This window comes from Globicephala melas, chromosome 1 (assembly GCF_963455315.2).
Source record: "Globicephala melas chromosome 1, mGloMel1.2, whole genome shotgun sequence".
Classification (NCBI taxonomy): domain Eukaryota; kingdom Metazoa; phylum Chordata; class Mammalia; order Artiodactyla; family Delphinidae; genus Globicephala; species Globicephala melas.
In genome coordinates, this window is record NC_083314.1 from 83,248,030 (window position 1) to 83,269,004 (window position 20,975).

Here is a 20,975-nt window from a genome sequence, read left to right on the forward strand (position 1 = left end):
GCATGTGTTCTGAAGGTGGAGAGTGAAACTTCTCTGCAGGAAAGGAAGGGGAAGCTTCACCACCCGCCACCCTCCGGGGTGGGAGTGATTACAAATTCAATATCTGGAAAGCCTGGCGCTCGAAATCGGCTATTGGGCACCGTGTCTTGCAAGCAACAAGTGCCCTGGCTCTCCCAGAAGCCTGTCGCCGCCTGACTCTGGCCCCTTGCCCACCCGGAGCCCAGGAGGCCAGGCCTGGATGCCCCGAACTCCCCGGGCCTCGACGCCAGGTGTTCAGCTCCCCGACTGCAGCGTGGGGAAGCACTGAGGTGCTGCGGGCTTCCCTCCTCGCGGGGCCCGAGGTGGTGGAGGGCTTGTGTCACACAGCCCAGCAGGCAGGCTCCGGGCGCTGGGCTCCTCCAGGGCCAGCCCAGGCCCGCTCCCCTCCTTAACCTCTCAGTTATCCACTCTCCTGAGTGGCCCCACAATTATAGGGACAATGTGTTTAGTAAAGCTCTTTAGACAGTGGAAAGTTCCGAGGTTTCCTGGGCGTTGTGTTCCGGAGGCGGGGCCGGGACCAGCTGACGGCGGTTTCCCCAGCCCTGTCCCCCCCCCTTCTCTGCCCCCCTTAGCCACGGGGCAGCAGAAAGAGGCGGCCAGCCTACTCCTGCCCTTCGGCCGGACGAGCCACGGCTGCCGCGCCGCCACCTCTGCACCTGCCTGGCTGAGGTGAGATGCCCGGCGCGAGGTCAGGGTGGTGCGCACAAGCCCGCGCAGAGCTGCTCAAGCCGCTGGGGCGATGACCTCGAGTGACGGGCGGGAGAAGGGAGTGCGAGGCGGGTGGAATCACCCCCAAGGGAGCGGGAAGAACAAGAATTTTTATGTGACCTGGTAACGGGTCCTAACTTTGCCACTCAGGAGCCTAGAAAAAGTCAACGAAGTTTTAGGGACCTTGGTTTTCTCAGAGAGAAATGAGAATAACACTGTGTTGCCCACCCACCCGGGGGGAATGACAGTTCTCTTTTCTGAGATGCGGTCCCTCGGGCGACTGGGGAGACACGGAACCCAGAGCTGGAGAGAGCAGGCGCGCTCTCGACTGTTTTAACCCTTCCTGCCGTGGCACGAAAATCTGAAATTTGAAACATCAGAAATGGCCGTGCAGGAACAATTGAAGTCAAGTGCAATCGAGGTGATATTGCACTCTTGGTCTTTCCAGCAAAGGAAAGACTTTGGCGGTTTGGGAGAAGCCGAGTCTTCCGGCCTGCCCCCAGGGCCCGCCCCAAAGGGCGCAGGGAGCCCACTGGGTACGTGGTTGTGCCCCTACGCTTCTTGCTTGGGAACTAGGTCCCGCAGACGCGCGAGAAAAAAACCCTCTGCCGCTTGGCTGCACAATAACCGTGCAGCAAAAGCTGAGAGACGGTCTGCCCCTCCCCGAGACTCAGCCCAACCTGGATTCAGCTTCTTCGGCCGCCCAAACTCCCAAGCCCCGAGAACCCGCGGTGCACCCCGCGCGCCTTGCGGCGCGGGCACCCGGGCCACACTTCCGAGCTGCCCGCGAAGCGGGCGCCAGCCCCACGCTTCGCTTAAGGAAAGCGCTTGAGGGCCCGAGGGAGCTCCAGTCGAATCTACCAGGCCTGCGTAGTCTCTCAGGTGGCCTGTCACAAAGAAACAAATCCACAGTCAAGATCCTCGCTCCTCTCTGCCCGGAGAGCCTGGGATTGACCCGGGTACCCCGAATAATCCGAATCCTATCCTGGTTCACTCCAGTCCTTCCGGCAGAGCAGAAGCGACCTGCAGCCGGAGCGCAGAGGAGGCTGACGAGGAGCCTCCGGTAGCTACCTGGGGAGGGACAAGGCGATTTGGTGGTGTCTCCGCGGTTTACTCGGATATTTGATGACCCGACGCCCTGTCGGTGATTAGCTACCCTCGCCCTCCCGCTCATCACACCCCCACGTGCTGTTCGGAGTCAGTGTCTTGGCAGGAGCCTCAGGGCTCTGATTCTAGCGCGGGTGTGGAGCTGGTCAAGGAGAGGTTTCTCCAAGCGCCCAGGACCAGCTTACCCGATACCCCGCTGGGCACCCCTCAAGTTGAAGGGGCAGAGAATCTCAAGTACACTGGTCGAAATTCGCTGTTGAGAACACTTTGAAGTTGGGTATCTGTGACTGCGCCACTCTCCCTCCCACAGCTCCCCGCTCGGCCAGATGCACCAGAAAGCGGTGCTTTGATCTTGCAAAGCAGCAATTTATATTTCTTTATTTTTTTTCCTGTAAAAAGATGATTGGACCCGGGAGAAAATAATGTAATTCCGCGGGCGCAGGGCTGAGGAGAGTCTTTCTGGGCCGGGCCAGGGCTGGGCCCGAGGCGCCAGGCACACATCTGTTCGCTCGGCTTTGCAGCGCATTCCTCTCCGCCAGAGTTTCTTCTTCCCCTCCTCGGCGGACCGGTCCCTGTGACTCACCCCAGGCAGGCAGCTGGGCTTTATTTGTCTTCGACCTAGAGAAGCTGAGAGAGAAGCTGCGAGTGTGTGTGTGGGGGGGGGGGAGGGCGGGGCGGGGCGGGGAGGTGCTGTCGGAAAAGCTAACACGGAGGGTCCACTTAGGTGACTTGAATTGGGAGGGAGGGAAGGAGGAGCTCAGAGGAAAAAGTACCTCCTGCCTTCCAGGGGAGAACTCGGTGCCCGCTGCCCTCCACCCTCTTCCCTGCCAGGAAAGGAGGGAGTGGGGGCAGCTGCAGACTCAGTGGGTGGAGGGCCAATACCAATCCGTTCCCATAGGTCTTTCCCACCGTGGGGATTTACTGAAATAAAACAACGCAACCTTTCCCGGCATTTTGCCTAATAACTTCAAACTGGATTAAGATTCGGGAGAATATTCAACTACTGAAAGCGCCAATCAAACGCCGCGGCGGGCTTCCCACCGAGTCCCCCCATCCTCACACGCATCTGGAGAGCCCTCCCTCCTCTGACTGGGCAGACCTGGCCAAATTCCCAAAGCTCTAGTGTCTGCTTGGGGTCTCTGATTGCATGCGGTCTTCAGCCCTGTCTCCCCATCACTGCGCTCTCTGTACTCTACCTGAAATCTCTTCTCTTCCCTCTCTCTTGTCCCAGGAGACTCTCCATCCGGTACTTGAGGAAGAGGGCTGTGTGTGTGTTTTGGTGTGTGTGTGGGGGGTCACCCTGCCCTTCAATCTGCAAGCTGGTCCTGCTAGGCCACCAGGTTCTCTGCAGGAGTCTGGTTTAAGAACCCTTACCTGAGGGCTTCAAAACCTAGGCCATCAGGGCTCTGCAGTGCACGGTGTGCTTGCTGGAAAGACTGATTTTCCAGGCCCCTTCCCTAATGCTCTGCCCTGACTCACCCCAAATCCTACCTTGTGAAGATGGGTCAGGGTGCAGGACCCTGATTTTATGGCCAGACCACTATTGGGGCTAGGTTTTCAGAAGCTGAAGCAGTCCTAGCCTCTTTCTTCCCACTTTTTCTTTCCCCTTTTCTTTCCTTTCGTTATTTTCCCTTTCCTTTCTCTTTTTCTTCTTTAAGTTTTATCTTTTCCTTCTATCCTTCCTTTCCCTCTCATGTTTCTCTGGCTTTTACTTTATCCAGCCTCTCTGTCTTAAAATCCCCAGTCCATGTTTTTCAGGCTCTAAGGAGGCCAATGGCCAGCCTGCCCACCCGGACTGTTACACCCAGATAGAGCCTTCAGGGGGGTGGAGTGAGAAACTGGGAGCACGACAGAAGCCAACCGTCTGGAGGACTCAGGAGAGGGGCCTGCCGGGTCCTCCTTGTACACACCTTTCCTCTCACTTGTTTGACCAGCACTCCCACTCACCCACCTTTCTCCCCACAGTCTTCCCCACAAGATACATGGGAGATCAGCTTCCAGTTATCATGTAATAGTTCAGGGAAAATAGATGGAAAGACGGCTAGGAGTTTTCCCAGGCAGGTAGGAGAGTGGCCAGGCCAGCTTGTTGGGTGGAAAAATGCTTCTGTGGCATCGAGGGAAACTCCCTGGTGGGTGGGACATGGGTAAAGATTACTGGTGAGGGCAGGAGGGAGGTTAAAGAACAGGGAGAGCTCAAGCCTTGCGTTGTACGCACACCAAGGAAACCGGCACAGCGCTCCATTGCCTGCACAGGAGTTTTAAAGCAGTGTTTGCTCAGAGCAAGTTCGCCAGCGAGACTGGATTTGCCATCAGGGGGAGAGAAAAAAAATAGCCTAAGAAGAGAGGCCGCCAACATTCCACCGAGAAATTGAAATCGGGAAAAGGGGAGAAGGAGGAGGGAAGGTCTTCTTGCGTTTCACCCACTTCCCTCTCTCTGGGTCCCGCAGGAAATGGCTGGCTGGGCCTTCCTAGGGACTGTCTTCCCCTGCAGCTCCCTTAGCACCTGCAGCCCCAGTTCCCCAGGCCAGCCTTATGCTGGGAGTGGGAGGGAGGACCTAGGCCTGCAGCCTGGACGAGGGGAGGTGGCTGAAGCCACAGGCGCTGAAAAATATGACCCAACTCAGTTTGAGCCGCCTGGGAGCTCAAAGGTCACAAGGGACTTCCGGGGCACCACTTCTGATGTGAGGACTCTGATGGGGAGTTGGTGTCTCCTGCCCAGCACAGGTGGCCCTCCTTGGGCACCGAAGACCTCTGCTGTACTCCCCTCTCCCGCCAAATTAAGCCAAAAGCTTTCTCTCCCAAACTGAGGTTTTTCTTGGGAACTCCGGAGTTGTGGCCCCAAGAGCCTAGGAGTTTTCCCTCTCTAGCCCCGCTTCCCTGACAAATCTGATTTCTGAGTCCTCAGTTATTCTGAGGAATAAATGACTGATACCACTCAGTGCTCAAGCCACAGGACCTGTTCCTTACCTGCATTTCATCTGGATCTGAGCCTTAGAAATAACGACTACCATATACGGAGGACCTCGATCCCCTCGGAGTTGAGCCCTGTGGATGTGTGTATGGCAGACGGCAGGACGGAGGGAAATTCAGTTTGGAGACATTTGACAGGCCACCGTGGGGAGCAGGATTTCTCTAGTGACCATGGAGTCCTGGAGATGGTTTCCACACTGGATTAACACACCCTGTGCTCAAGAAGCTCCCAGTCTGAGGGCAGAGCCCGTCTGCATGGCACTGGCTACCGTCCACGATGGATGGCGTGGACCAGGTTCCACTGGAGAAAGACAGACGCTTGGAACTGAGTTGGGGGCTCCAAGGTTGCCTCCTAATCGCTCAGTTACCAGCCCAGAAGTGGGTGGAGGATCGGCAGTCTAGAGACTACTCGGGCGGGCGGGCAGGCGGGCGGGAGGAGTGGGGCAGCGCATGCAGGAAGCCATTAAGGAGTAGGTGGTTGGGGACTTGAACCAAAAATGGGTTGGAGCCAGGGAAACCAACACTTTAGTAAAGCAGCCCAGACTGATTTGGGAGGCGCCGGGAGAGCTGGCCCAGGGCTGGCAAGCCTGCCCCGGCAAAGGCCGGCTGAGGCTGGTACCGTGGAGCCACCGGAGCCTAACCTGACCTTAGTTGACTGAGCCCTGCTGGGGGTGACAGCTTTCCAGTTCTGCTCAGCACAAGGGGCCCTCCTGCCCTTTTATCTGCTTGCTGGAAAGGATGCTGTTCTCTAGCCAGGAAAGCCTCCTAATTGTATTTTAAATGAGAGTATATACTTTTTTTTTGACTAGTAGAAGACAATTCCATCAAAGTCCCTTTCTTGAACCCACCCCCACCTCCGAGTCGCAGGAAGAGGGAACCTAGGTGCACAAGGTGTATTTATGTGTGTTTGCACCTAGAAAGGCTTGGGGGTATAGAGATTAAGAATTCTAGCTCTAGAGTTAGATTACCTGCACTAAAAGCTGTGAAACCCCTGCCAAGTTATATAACCCCTCCATACCTCAGTTTTCTGATCTGTAAAATGGGACTGATAACACTATTCTTGGTTCATAGAGCTTGAAATGGGTAGAATGAGTTAGTGCATGTAAAACACTTAGCACAGGGCCTGGCACAGAGTGAAAGGGTCAATAAATATTAGCTCTTCATCAGCGGTGCAGACCAGAAAGAGAGGAGGTACAGAATGAGACATGGTGGCAAGAGAGGAAGGCTGCAGCACCTCTCATTTTTTCTCTCTGTTTTTCCTGAGAGCAGGGGTCTATGGATGGTATTGCCTTCTGCTGTTTTATTGAGCTGGGCCAAAAGTTCTCTTTTCCAGTGAAGGCAGCCAAGGAGAGCAGTACTGGGAGCAGGTGTCAGTGGTGCAGTTCCAGCCCACCCTGGTGCCTCTGGCCTTTGCCCCTTAAAAACCTCAAACCTCCTGCGCCCCTGGTGCTGCAGACACCATTGAGAATTAGGAGAATGTGGATTCATGGGTTGTTCTGTCCTGAGAATGCTTTCATTTACCTGAATTTGTTGACTGTCCTGTGAGGTCCTTGGAAGGCATGTGAGGTTAAGTGAATATTTTTCCTAAGTAGGGATAGACAACTTTCCTCACCCCTGGCTCTCTGGAGTAGGCGGCTGTGGGCCAGAAAGCAATGCCTCCTGCAGTTGTTTGAATGCAGCCAGCAGTGGGACTGCCCCCGTCCCCCCACCTCTTCCCCAGCGGCAGGCCCTGGAACTCTGGCCACGTCTGGCTCTCTACAGACACCCAACGTGTGTCTTTGTTCCAAAAGACCTTTTGAGTTATTTTAAAAAGCACATAGTTTGTTTAGTTATAAAACAATATACACAATTGGTTTTATAATATATGTATATATTATATGGTTTTATATTATATGGTGTATTATATATAATATGATGCATATAATATATACCCTATGTATAATATGGCATATACTATATGCATATCAAATGGGTTTTTTAAATATATAAAAAACAATTTTGAAGGCTCATTTGTCCAAACAATAGGGTTTTCCTCATTGGTAATCTCCGTACCCACTTTGGGGTCACCAGGGACTCAATGCATATAACCTAGGAGTTCCAGATTCTCTTCTAGTGGTTTGGTTTTGTCCAAGAAGGGTCAGTGAGGTGGCCTATGACTTATGGACCAAAACTAAGGAAAAGCCTCTCATGATCTAGCTAATGCCTTTCCCCAGCTCCTCCTCCTGCACTCTGAGGACAGAGGCAAGCACCCCTCTGGCCACCCCAGCTACCCCGACCTCCATACACCTGAGAATCTAATTCCCCAGCCCCTCCTTGTAGCTTCGCAGTCAGATCACTGTTTTCCACTCTTCCTTGTATGATGGACAATTCGTTCTCCCCTTGTGGAGAGGGAGAAATTGATCTGTAAGGAGGCCGAAAAATCTACTTTTCCTCCTTTATGGGTAATGGCTCAGGGTCCCGCAGCCGGCTCACATAGCTCTATCGAGGACGTTTTGCTCCTGGGTGGCCGATTTTTATTAGTAAAACGTGAAATCCAAACAATTCTGGCAAAAAAGCCATCCCATCAAGCCCCTAATGCCTCAGATCGTTTGCTTTTAGCTGCTGGTCCTCATGGGCGGCCCCATTTCAGTGTTCCAGGCGCCCCTCTCCCCTGCCTCGCTATTGACAACCTCAGCTCCCCCACCCCACCCCACCCAGGAATCCCAGGGAACCTCTCTAGATTCCAGGGTCCCTGCCGGCAGTGATAGACTGTCGGGCCTGGCACTTCTCGCCTCGTCGCCCCCACAAGCTTTAGCTCATCCTTCCTCTCAGTGGAAAGACCAAAGAGAACTCTTAACCTTGCTTAGCCAAGCACCAGCAAACTCAGCAGGAAGGGGGAGATGCAGTCACAGTCAGGGGGCAGACCTGGGAGTCGGCAGGTCGGAAAGAACCCTGAAAAATGCTCTGCCTAGGAAGCGTCTGGCTCCCCGGGTTTGGGGAGGCTGGCTGGAGGCCGGCTGGCTGAAAGGTGTAAGGGAACGCGCACAATTAAAACCAAACGAGACTAAACCCTATTGCTGCTTGGTCCCACTGCTTCTTGCTGCCGTCTCTCAGTCCCTGCTGGGGCTCCTGGGCTTTGGAGAGTGCCCTGGTCTCACCCAGGCGTTCCGTGGCTCTCTCAGGGGTTGACACTGGGTACTCCTCATTTTTCCAACTTCTTTCCTTGCCTGAGAGACCTTGACCACGAAGGTATCTCTGGGCAGATGTAAAAGAGGGGGTCGGGGAACAGCCACCTGAATTAAACTTCAGGAGGCAAGGGAGAGCCCCGGGGAGCTGTGGAGTGGGGAACTGCTGTGGAAAGAACTGCCCAAGGGCCAAAGGCTTGTAGATTTTTGCAGCCTTTGGGGTCAGTTGAGTGTGTGGGTAAGATGTTTCCCCGTTTGCCTGTGTGTGACCTGCGTACCCAAGCACGTGTTGTTCCTACATGCATGTTTGATCCTAGAAAGGCATGTGGCTACACACGTGTAGCTGTACACTGTGTGTACGGGCATGTGTGTGCTGCCAGACAGCTGTAACCACGGCTTTGTGTTGTCACGCAACGTAATGCACGAACCTTGTATTTACTAGATTCCTATAAAAGTATGAAGCAGTTACTGATGTGCCCGCGTTTATTTCGGGGTGCAAGAAATTTCGCTGGCGGCCTCAAAATCCTCTTTGGTTTGGGTTACCTAGGGTGGCCAAACAACCCTGAGCTCCTGAGGGTGCGGAACGCTACCTTCCAGGCCAAACCAAGCAAGGCGAAGGATAGAGGCTGGAGGGCCTTCCAGGAAGCCCCCTTCCCTGGAGCCCCAGGCCCGCCTTCAGTAGGGCCTCGGTACAGAGGCTGGCTCCTCCCTCGCGCTCAGGGGGCTCAGCGCAGGCTCGGGGTTTCGCTTCTTGCGAAGTCTGTCAGGGCCGAAGCCGGCGCTCGGCGCGGCGGGCGCACACCGAAGGCCGAGGGCCGGCTGCAGCTCGCACGGGACGCCCTGGGGACAGAGGAGCCCGGCCTGGGGGAACACGATTTCCTCGCCTCCTGGGCGCGGCTGCTCGGCCCCGCCGCACAAGGACCCCTTTGTGGAGGGGCCCGGCTCCGGCGCGTACCGAAGGCGGCGAACAATAGCGCAATGTTGCCGCCCGCCGGGCCAGGCTCTCCCGGCTACACCACGGCCGCCGAAGGCGAGGAAACCGGGTGGCGCTTTTTTATAGTCGCCAATATAAAATTGGGGTTTTCTCCCTTTACGCTCACCCCCTACCTCAAGTCCGATATAAAGCAGATAAATTTATGAAGGGCGAGCTAAGAGAATAATTACAGGGTAAAGGCCGTTAAATTTTATTTCCAGTCCCAAAGGCAAAACCTGCGATTTTATTGCAAACATCTGGAAGGACCGAGAGGTGGGCACGCTGCTGGTTGAAAATAAAAACAAAAGATTTTATTTCGCGCAAACAAAAACACATCATTAAAGACCCTTTCGCCCCCACGGACTTTTGTTTTTTTAAAAGTGAGAGGGGTTGGTTGAGTAGTCAAAGACGCGCGACGGACCCACAGCTCCCGGCAACTTGGACGCAGCCGAAAGACTGGAGATGCGGCCCACAGGAGTGAGCCCGCGCTGGTTCGCGGGACCGGCACCGGGCAGGCCTTTCCAGTAACCAATTCCCAGCCTACGCTCACACGAGGGCTCCAGGCCAGTTGTGCCACCCCATAGCTGGGCGCCAATTTAGGAAAAGAAGTGAAAAGTGGGTCCATTGGCCTCACGTTCCCGGAAGATTCTATCACAGCAATAACAAAACCTCAGGTCTGTCCAGTCTCCCACCGATTATCTTGCCTGCTTTGCTTAGCTGTAAAGTATTTAGGACCCCTTCACTCTGCGGACAGGGAAACTGAGGCTCGGGGCCATTCATCGATTTGCCTAAGCTCCCATAGTTTAGAGCTGAATGGGACCTGGTCGCTAGGCTCCACCTGCCTTGGAGTCCTGATAATTTCCTCGCACCCCACCGCCGCCTTATAATGTGTCAAACCCGCTTGAGAGGCCGAATTCATTGTAATTTTCCCACCTCTATAGGGTGTCCTCCTAGGCATGTAAGGGCAGCCTAACATGTCCTGCTGGCCACCTGTTTTTGGTTTTGTTATTTTTGCGGTACGCGGGCCTCTCACTGCTGTGGCCTCTCCCGTTGCGGAGCACAGGCTCCAGACGCGCAGTCTCAGCGGCCATGGCTCACGGGCCCAGCCGCTCCGCGGCATGTGGGATCTTCCCGGACCGGGGCACGAACCCGTGTCCCCTGCATCGGCAGGTGGACTCTCAACCACTGCGCCACCAGGGAAGCCCCACCACCTGTTTTTTAAATTTTGTTTTCAGTTACTTACTCAAAACTGCAAAGTCACAGCATCTGGCGGGTCACCTTGGTATTGGGGCATTAGCCGTGGTGGTATTTAGGGGTATTTAGTGTGGAGAAACAAGAGGAAAGGACAGCTATGTGGAGGATGCAGGGCTCCATTTCTAGGATTCTTGTCCCTATCCTGCAGAACTCTGATGTTCCTTTGGAAAATCAAATTATCTGGACACAGTCAGCTTTAGGTGAGCAGTCACTATGCTGCCCTTCTCTTCTTGGCTTTCCTCTGGTCAAGGCTAGGCCTGGACATCCACTTCCCTTATTGAGGGGGTTGGTGAGTTCTCCTTCCCCCTCCCCCACCGCTCTGACATCTCAGGTGCTTAACAACCTTTTCATCCTTTTGGGGGCCCTGCAGGGTGTAGAGTAGGGTTTCCAGCTTGGTCCTTGTCAGTCATCTTCAAGCCTGAAATAGACCTGAACTGGACTTACCACCTGTAGATTCCACCCAGGACCCAAGGGTGGAGCCTACGGCGGGGAAACCTGGGGATTGCCTCAGGAATTGGCCTCAGACATTGGAGACCCCACTCTCATTCCTGAAGGTTAAAGGAGAGAGAAACTGTGGTAATGAGAGGAAATTTTGAAAGCCCCTTGATGCAATGAGGAGAAGGAAAATGCATACTGTACTCCCAGATAATCACATTTAATCCCCCGAACCCTCTTTTTCTTCTTCTCTCCAGTTGCATAAAATTATGTATCTAAGTCACGGACGTTAAACCATCCTGAGGAATCTTTCTCCAGACCTTCTTCTCTGTCAGCACAAGGTCACACACCGAAAAACTTAAATTGATCCCTATAGTGACAGAAAGAAAACTTCCCTGCCCCTCCATTTACCTAGAGGAAAACTCCTATTTTCATGACTGTTCTAAACCAGTCTGGCTTCGTTATCATCTGGTTTGTTTTAATGGACTAACCCACAATTCTAGGATGTATGTGTACGTGGGATGGGGGTGGCGGCAACCTATGTGCAACCTGAAGGAAGGGCGTAGGAGCTCCTCTGAGAACTCTGTGCAGAGCATAGGTTTTGGGGTGAGGAGCAGATGCAGGATGTTGAAGGCACTGCTCAGGATTTTTCTACGTATGACTCGTGGACACCTGGGTAGTGACACTTACATCAGGCAGGCCTTCAGGACCTGCATCTAGGTGGTGGGTAACCAAAATGTCTTCTTTCTGAGAAACTTTCATGACCTCAGGGAGGGTGTGTGGCCTATGATGCATCTACTTCTCAAACCCAGGAAGGTCTGTGAGAGAAAGGAAGGCAAGAGTCTACCAGAGGGAGATGGGACATACAGGTGCTGGGGGAGGAGGGAAATGCTGGGAAAGGATAGAGGCCTGCCCCATTGTTACTCCATCGGGCCTGGTCCTGGCAGGCTCCGGCCAAGGGTGGTAATATCAGAATTGGGAGCCGAAAGAGAGGTCTGAGCCAGGGGGGAAGGTAACTGCACCTTCCTGACCTGCCTTGTCTCCAGCTCCTTTGCTGAAGCCTGGCAGTGGTGAATGCGCCATCACTTTCAGCAAGGTCGCCTGAAAGCAACCCTGAGTGGTGACTGAGGTGGGAGACCCTGCACCTTGCCACCCAGGCTTTTGCCCGGCAGCACGGTGGGAGAGGCTGAAGAGCTCAGTGCCGGATCCCAGGGTTCTTGGGGTGCTGCTGGGGGACCCCCAAGCCTGAGACTCAGGCTCCTGGAAGGCCTGGGAGGCCAAGCCTGGCTGAATCATACTCATCCGGCGGCTTTTCGTTATTCTTTCTGCATTTGCTGCGCGGATAGCTTCCTCTCCTCCAGGCTGGAGGCCCATCTGAGGGGGCTCCCACACTGGCCTTTCTTGCTCTCCTCCTAAGAGGCCCAAGGTACATTCAGGACACCCTGCAGTTGTCTCCAGCACCAGAGCACATCCAACCGTAATAGCAAGAACTATGATGGATTTCTCGGTGGTCAGGCGGGGAATGTGGCCTTTCAGAGGTCCAACAGGCCCTCCCTTCTCACCCCAAAGTGGAAGGACCAATGGGTGTTCGTTCTTGGGGGGTCTGTGACACACCGTGTGCTCCTCTGCCCTAGGCTTTCGGGTTTAGACCCTGCTCAGAGCCTGGGTGTCGGCAAGGCTTGTCTGCAGGGGCCTGTCGGTCTGTCGTTGGCATCTGGGAGCTGGCTCTTTCCTGCCTCTTCGCGCTGGGATAGAAGCGTCTGGACCAGGGCGTTGGGGCGATAGGGCTGTGGCTCGGCCCGTCGTCCGCGAAATCCGAGACCTTTTTCCAGCTTGGCAGGATCAACTTCTTGGCCCCTCTGAACTTGCTCTGTGCTGGGCTAAGCTCGGGGTCTCCAGCGGCCCGAAACCGGTAGCGGGTGTGGGGAATCAGAATGGCCAGAAGTGTTGGGTTTAAGTTCCTTAGAAATCCCTGACGACCACACTGTCCTGAAAGATTTTTTTTTTTTTTGAAGGGTGGAGGGAGGATCAGTGGGGCGGGGAGAGCCGGGCTCCCGAGGTGATCGGATTTAAAGGGAATTTTGAAAAAGCTCCTTCTCCACTGTCAAAGTTCCTGGCTGCCCTCTCCCAGCCCCTCTCGGCGGGTTCTCCAGAGCAAGCGCCCCAAGCAGGCGAAGCCCGGCTTAGCATCCACGCCGAACAGCAGGAGAGCATTTGCTGCGTGCGGGCCCAGTCGGGATCCGCCTGAGGAGCGCGCGGTAAGCCGGGTGTCCCACCGCAGCCCTCTCGCTTTGAGGGCGCCTAGTCTCCTTCTCTACCAGGTAGAGCTGGAAGGACGAAGCGATTTTTGTATTTTCAATTACAAGACCTCGGATAGTAACGAGGCTTTCTTGTTGTTTCTTTCGTTTTGCCTTAACCAGAGTCGCTTAGAAATCGTTCAACAGGAAAATAAGAACCTGTGTAGCGAAACCCCGGCGGAACTAGCAGATCTAATAGCATCTGGGGGGCAAGCGCGACATTGTCAGAATCTTTTTCTGGCGTATTTGGACAGGTTGACCTTTTGTCAGAGCCTCCCAATTCCAGATCCGTAATTTAAATGACTCTGCGCTTGCAGCGTCTGTGAGACCTAGCAGATTTGGGAGGAAAAGGTATGGATGTGGGACTTGCAGGAGTTTGTAACGGCACAGATCAGACCTCGACTTTCAGCTCCCCTCCCTTCCCCCCCCCCCACCCCCCGCCCCACGAGGAACCGTGGGGGACTGGGAAGCCAGGAGTTAAAGTCGGCCCAGGAACATCCCGGGGACAATCCGCGCGGAGCCTTGGCCCGAGCCTCAGTCTCTCCCCTCCTCTCATTGGCCGGCGCTCTCAGGGTTTCTCCTGTTCCCTCTTCGCCATTGGTCGGGGGCTTTTTTTTTTCCCCTCAGTCTTTCTCTTCCTCCCCCCTCCCTCTCCCTCGCCCCTCGGACAGGAGCGCACCGCCTGCCCCCAGCTCCTCGAGAAGGGAGGAATTTAGAAAAAAAGGTTTCCCAGAAGTTTGGATCAGAGGAAGGACGGGAAGACCACAGGAGGAAGAGGGAGAGGGAGGAGAGAAAGGGAGAGGGAGGAGGGAGAGAGAATAAAAAAAAGATGAAGTCCAGTCTGCACAGCCTGTGAGCGCCTGCCCGGGTGGGTGGGAAGCAGGACTCGGGCGCTCATGCAGCGAGCGGGTAGCGCTCGGGGCGCTCTTTCCTAGGGGCTGGGGCAGCCAGGGACGTCGGTCCGAGCCGGCGGCGGAGGGCGCAGGGGAGGGTGCCGAGGACCCGCAAAGCCGCCGCCTCAGTCTCGGCCGCCTCGCCGCCGCCTCTCCCGGGCCCGGCCCGGCGGGCGCTCGGAGCGTGAGGGCTCGGGCTGCTCCCTCTGTAGCGGGGGCGAGCGGGGGCCGGGGTGCGGGCGGCTAAGATGAGTGAAAGGAGAAGATCTGCAGTCGCCCTGAGCTCGCGAGCACATGCCTTCTCCGTTGAAGCCTTGATCGGCTCAAATAAAAAGCGGAAGCTGCGAGACTGGGAGGAGAAGGGGCTGGACCTGTCCATGGAGGCGCTGAGCCCCGCGGGCCCACTCGGAGACACGGAGGACGCGGCCGCGCACGGCCTGGAGCCTCACCCGGGTGAGTGCGTAGGGCCAGAACACGGGAGGCGGGCGGAGAAGGGACGCCGGGCGGCCAGCGGGCGGGGAGAGTGGCGAAGAGGAAGGCCCTGGCGGTGACGACGTCTTGCTCCAACCCGGGTTTCTTTTTCTTTGCGCAAATGCCTTGAGCCTTCCCCAAATTCGCCGGAACCAATTTGGGGAAACTGGCCTGAGCCTTGCAGTTTCGTCGCCAACCTCAAGCCGGGAGGCCTTCTTGCTCGCATCCCCTTCTCCTTCTGGGAGCAGAATGCAGTGTTCGCGGTGCCCGCAGCTGCTGGGGCTGCAGGCCCCTGGGGTTAAGAGGGGCGCCGATGCAAGGCAGTGGCGGGAGCGGAGAGGAGCTGGGACTCACTTCTGAGAGGTCCGAGGACTGGCACGGAGTTCTCGGTCCGACACCCCTGTGGGAATTGCCCAGTTTGTCCCATTTAGCCTTCAACCTCGGTCCTTTCCCTTTCCACACCAACTTTTCTGGGACTCAAGTTGTGTTTCTCCTAATGCCCGTGACGAGGGAGCATAATTATATTTCTACTTAGTTGGCATTTGTGGAAAGAGGAATGGATTTTAGCCCGCTTACCCTGCGCCCTGGGCCACTCTTCAGGGCCCACATCTCTGCGTATTTGTGGGGATCAGTGCAGCAACGTGTCTCGGATCTGTGCGCCTTCTATGCACGTTATATACACACAACACGTAAAACAGCGGGCGGGTGTCTACATCAGTACTTTAACAGAACCCTAGGAAGGGGGGAAAACAACGTTTTGTATTAAGTGCCAAGATTTCAACTGTGCAAAACACAGGGGGAACAGCTGTTGTCGGAAGAATTTTGCCCGCGCGCGCGCGCGAGCGCGAGCGCGCACACACTCAACGCTCGCAGCGGCTTGGTTTAGCGCTTCAGAAAGTTTCCGTACAGGATTTCTAAAACTTTTCTGGAGGTGCTCCTGCTGACCAGCTAGGGCTGGAGAGTAGATTTGGGTCAGAGCGCCGGCAAGTCGGAAGGGAAGGGCTGCCCGCAAAGGGATGGGGCTGGCCGCAGGCCCAGGAGCTTGGGGACCCAGCTTGGGGCCCAGGAGCTTGGGGGCTGGAAAGCTGGCCGACCCAAGGAGAGACAGCTGTCGCTTACATTTTCTCTTTCGGCAGTGACAGTTCAATTTCCATGCTCCTGAGGCTAATAATAACGCGATTAGCGGGTGACCTGCAGAGACAGAGTTTGATGAATTCTCCGTGTTCTTGCGGCCGGTTACGGTATTTGGGTTTCGTGCTGGGGAATTATTTTTATTAGTCGATGAAAAGAAAATTAAAAGGAGATTTATTTCGTCTGCTCAAGCCTTTCGTTGTATTTGGATGCGGGTGCCTGTCCACGCGGACCCCTGTGTGGGCAATCCAGAAAGGAACGCATGGCTAATGTGTGTTTCCCATCTCTGGCCAGACCCTACTTCCTCACCGTACTTATTTGTTGTCAGAATCTCGTTTGGGCCTTCACACAGTTTAGTGGAAGTTTTCTCAGGCCTTATGACAACTCACGATTGGCGATGTAGTTTATTTTATTTTCCCGATGGTGGAAAAGGCAGAAGTTATCTAACTGAGTATGGCAGACGCCCTGTCCTGTCCACGGGTACTTTTCTCTGGGAGGGGGGTACAGGTCGTAGGGAGCCCGTGTAGGGTCTTATGTTCAAAAGGACCAACATGTGGGATCATAATGAGAATCAACTGGCAGTTTTCTTTCCGCCGTCCTTCTCAGAAAATAATGGGGAGAAAAAAACGAGGATTGGGGACAAGGAGAGACCAGTCCAGGGATGTGAACACGAGAACCTGGCATCCAGAATGCTCTTTCCTGGCTCCCGCGGGATGGGGGTAGGGGGTGAGGACCTAACATAGAACTTTACATAATAGAGAGGTCAGTTGACCAGTTCTCATTACCTTTGTCACTTTTTTTTTTTTTAAAGAAAAAGATGGGCGTTTGGGTTAGAGAAAACGAAATATGTTTGTGGGGCAAAGGTCTGGTAGGAGGAAGAAGCCGGAAGTCAAAAGCACTCGCGGGCCCTCTGCGGAGCCAGGCTGCGTGCAGCTGGGCCGTCCCGTTGTGGGCCGAGGGGATCTCCAAGTTGGAGTTCCCGTAGTGGCCAAGACTTTCTTTTGAACAGGACGAACAGGATGTAGGATGAAAAAATATCTTTCAGAAAAAGCGTGCTCTGATGTGGAGACTTGGCAGTCAGGAGAGTGGAGCAGACAGAGCTTTGGGCTTTGAGCGGGGTAGTAGAAGGCACGCCAGGGCTTGGAGTTCCCTATAGGCCTTTCTTTTTGTCTTTAATACAGCGCCCTAACAAATACAAAGGCAGAGCCACATTTAATGGTGTGTGCATGGTGTTGGAGGCGGGAAAGGGGGTGCGGGCGACTCCATTATGCCCAGGGCCGAGTCTCTAGCCGGCTGGGCCTCAGAATTATCATTAAACTTTCTTCTCCCGATTAGGAGAAGAGGGGGCTGGACCCACTGCGTGGCTCGCCGGCCCTAGGCCGAAAAGAAGTCAGGAACAGAAAAAAACCCACAGCGACAAGAAAAATATTGCCAAGGGGCTGGGGAAGGATTAAACAAACACACACATACACAGGCCACCCGCCTTAGAGCAGCCGTATTTATCATTCTCACCATACCCTCCCTGACTGGTACCATCGTTTTCAGCCCTCCCTCAAAATTCCGGGATCCTCAGACAACCGAAGGGTCCGATTTTAATGCTTAAGTTTTTTTCAAAGACGTGGCTTTTTGCTTTTTCACAGCCCGTTTTCCTTTCGACGTCTGGACAGAGCTGGCTTTAGTTGGCGCCGAGCGCCCGCAGCCTGGGGCTCCAACCTGCATAAGCGGGGGGACCAGCCTGGCCTGCTCGCTGTAGGCCCTCACACATCAGAGGACACACAGTATGTATTTCAAAGATTTCCACCGAGCCTGGTGGGCCCAAAAAACCCTGAGGCCCTCCGGGCCTTGGAGAAGGCCCTGAGAAGGGCCTGTAAGGTACCGTCATTTTTACACCCGGGCCAGCGCTCCAGTCTTTTGGAGAAGCCGCCAGCACTCAGCCTCTGCGGGCTGCGGAGGGTCTCAAAACCGGTCTCTGAAAAGCCTGGCTCTCGGGTCGGCTTGCCCCCGCCTCTCACACAGCAGCAACGGAGGAAACTTTCGAGCCAGGATCGCCGGGAACAGCTGCTCCGGCTGCGGCCTTGGAAGTATATTTCAGGCACGCGGCGGCGCCATCTGCGCTAGGACCGCAGCCCCGGCTCCACCCGGCTTCCCCAGCTCGGGTTTGGGTCTTTCCCGCCCAAACCCACAGCCGAGTGCGGCCGAGGCCCGATCCCCCGCGGAGAAAAATGATTTAAACCTTCTGCGATGGGATTTTCCCCCTCCGGAGCCCGCGGGCCTGAGCTTCGCAGCCAAGGCGCTCGGCGACCTAAGGAGGTGGCGACGCACGCGGGTGGGCACACAGAGCAGGCACACACAATAACGCGAGGGAGTCACGCACTCCGCGCACACGTGCACACACGTCAGGCGCTCGCCTTCTCCCAGGCACCCGGCTGCGCAACCCCTAGTGAAATGAGACAAGAAAATTCCTCGCAGTGCCCCAGGCACTTGCTTCCTTCGAGTTAGCGAGACCAACCGGTCACAGGAATTAATCTGCCGGTTTACGGCTTGTTTGCTCAGAGTAGAACTCCAAGATTTTAATCCTGACATCACCCCTCTACCCACTCCCAACCCCCCAATACGGGAACGTTAGGGTCAAAACGGAAGAAGTGACTCTTCACTGATGTTTAAGTAATGGAGAAAAGGCGATGAGTTTGAAGCCAGTGGGGAGAACGTACTTGTGCGAGGCAAGCACCAGCCAGGGCGCAGGCTGGGGCGTGGACCGCCGTGTATGGGTATGCGGCGCTCTGGGCAAGACGCCAAGGGTCTTTCTCGGGTAGAACTCCGGCTCCTCGGCGGTACGTGCGTCCCGGCACCGATGCAGGCCTCGAAGTGTCGGGTCTGCGCCCTGCGAATAAGCCAAGTGTAGGACCTGATGAACGTGCCCAAACCTCCCGGTTGCCAGGTCAAAACGGCCTTTCGCGGTGGCTGCCTCTTTGGTCAGTGACCTTGTGTCACGATTCTGAAAGGGAGTGAAGGGGTAGGCAAGATCTGAATGCCTTGTAGGCCGGTTAAGGATGGTGGTTTGCTGGGGCATGACTGCCAAATGCCTTTTTCGCGCTCTGCTTCGACAGTGGCTAAATTAGTGCCTTCTGGATGTACGGGGCTGGGAGAGCGCGCCACAATGTCCCCCGCGCGGTGGGGAGGGTTATGGAGACATTCTGCATAAAGCTCCGGTCCTGGAGTGGTGGCACGATAGAAGCCACTCGGAAAAAGGAGATAATTCCAACCCATTCTGTCCCATAGATGGAGCAAACTGCTCGAGGGCAGTGGGGAGGACGGGGAATGCGGAAAACACTGGTGCCCAGAGTTTGGACTGTGTTGGAAGAAATGGAGTGGGCTGTGGTTTGCACCTCTGCAGGTCGCTCCCATACCCCCCTCCACCTCCCCCGGGGGGTTCAGAAACCCACGTGAAGCGTGTGGAAGCCGTGCGCGCGGGTGGGACGGGTTGCTCTCGTTTCTTCGCTACTCGGTGCAGGGCTGCCCCTTTGCCCGGCTGGCTTCACAGCCACCCCTACCCCTCGGAGACCGTTCCGAAGAGCACAAGCCTAAAGGGCGGCGAAGGCTTTCCTGGACAGATCAGCTTCCAGCCTCGGTGCGCAGCGATTCTGAATTCGCGTCTTCTACGGCCCACCCAACGCTCTTTCTTATTGAATACTTTATTTGGTTTCAGAGCTAGCCACTTTAGGTTTCCTGATTTTATAGATAAAACTTCCAGAAAGAAAAGTTTACGAGGTGACGTTCATGCAGGGGGAAGGGGGAATTAAATTTCTTATGGTGGGGCTCGGATTGAAATTATATTGACGCATACCCGCTGCCGTTTTCCTGTGCACCTCCACCCCATTACTTCAAATGGTATCATGAACATCTTTTAATTATTAAAGAAAATTTGTTTAACATATTTAGTTCATATACTCGGCACGTGAGGAGTAAGTGAAGAATGGTAGGAAATGCCTGACCTGGGAGCCAGTACTAAAATGATTGGGTATTGGTGGTTTATGTTCCCCCGTTTATTTGTATAATTCCTTGTGTGGATGAGAGTTTAATGGAAGCAAGTCCCTCATCATTAATCCTTCATGTTGGGCCACAAAGAGGGAGGGACAAATACATTTTGGCTCAGAAGACAACTATTTTGTTCGTCTAAACCTCTCCAAGGGCATTGCTAGTATTAAGGAGTGAAATATTCCAGGTCTGTGACAATCCTTTTCTCTATTGCCAAAATTATAATATTAATAAGATGAGAGCACTTTTTTTAAGATTCTTATTGTGGACTCTAGTAGGAGTTTATTTCTCACACCTGGGAGAAAAATGATTACTTCTTAAATCTGGGAGTTTCTTCTCTAGGTGACTGTAGATTAAAAAAAAAAAAAAAAAAGCCAGGCTGAACTGTGCAAATTCCACAGGGATAAAGAGCAGATTGGCATTTCACTTTCCTTTTTGGAAATGCAGAAATCTGTCCAATGATTATTCCAGGGGTGTAGCTGGTTATTGCTTTCTTACTCCCAAAAGATAAAGTAGTTAAGCATGGGGAGAATATTTAAGTGGTTTTCTAGTTTTAACCTTTTGGGATATTTTTCCACAGCGGAAAGTAGGGAGCTGGTGGAACATGGAATCTTTCCCCCTTCTTTCTCTCATCCCTATGGTTTATTTTTGCTTTGCCTTTTCTGGTTTCTAGTGAGCTTTGAATTTTATATGTGCATGACAGGGATACTCAGGGGTCTGTACTGGGAACAGCAATTAGCAAATTTTGAAATTAAGGTCTGTTTACACTTCTTTGGGCAAGGATAATTATTAGTTAATTTAAGTGAGGCCCTCACTCTAAGTGTCAGGGTGGAAAATGAGACTCAGTAGGGAGGACTGGAGGTGAAATGGGAAGAGGTGGGGAATTAAAGCAACTGGTGACGACAAATCAACGTTTATTCCCGTTTATTCCCATTCCGTTAATGGCTTCACTTTGAGGCAGGGCAGGACGTTTTTTGCTGACTACAAACTGATGATGAGCTTTTGATACCGGAGGTGAAAATAGGCCTTGTAATCACTACTTTTTATTCTGTACTTTTTAAATCAGCCAATGTCTAGTTCTGCCCGTTATACATAAGTATATACAGGATATTTAAAAAGTATTTACACAAGTGTATGTGTTTTATACACAAATTTATGTGTGAGCTTTAAGTTCTGAATGAGACATAGATGAAGTTGCAGAGAAAATAAACTGCTTTTGTGTGTGTGTGTGTGTGTGTGTGTGTGTGTGTGGAGCCAGTTTAACAAATAGGGAACACCTAAAATCTGGGGGGCAAGAAACTTTGTCATCTCTAGGTATCACTTGACAATTCAAGAGTATCCCCAGACCTGAAACTTCTAGCTATTGGTGTTTTTATTTAACTCTCAAATTGATGATTTTGACTAACGCCTAAGAGAAAACAGCAGAAAATGAGACTGTGCAGATGCAATTTAAAAGAACGAGGAGAGTGGAAATTTTTCTAAATTTGGCTTTTAATTT

At 53.8% G+C, this 20,975-nt stretch overlaps 1 protein-coding gene across 1 annotated transcript in view; it reads left to right on the forward strand.

Moving 5' to 3' along the window:
- Positions 1-14,088: 14,088 nt before the first annotated feature.
- Positions 14,089-20,975, forward strand: part of TBX15 (T-box transcription factor 15) — a 98,484-nt gene continuing 91,597 nt past the window's right edge. The window contains exon 1 of the mRNA XM_030869213.2: positions 14,089-14,293. Coding sequence (XP_030725073.1) covers positions 14,089-14,293 — 205 coding nt within the window. The remainder of the gene's footprint in view (positions 14,294-20,975) is intronic.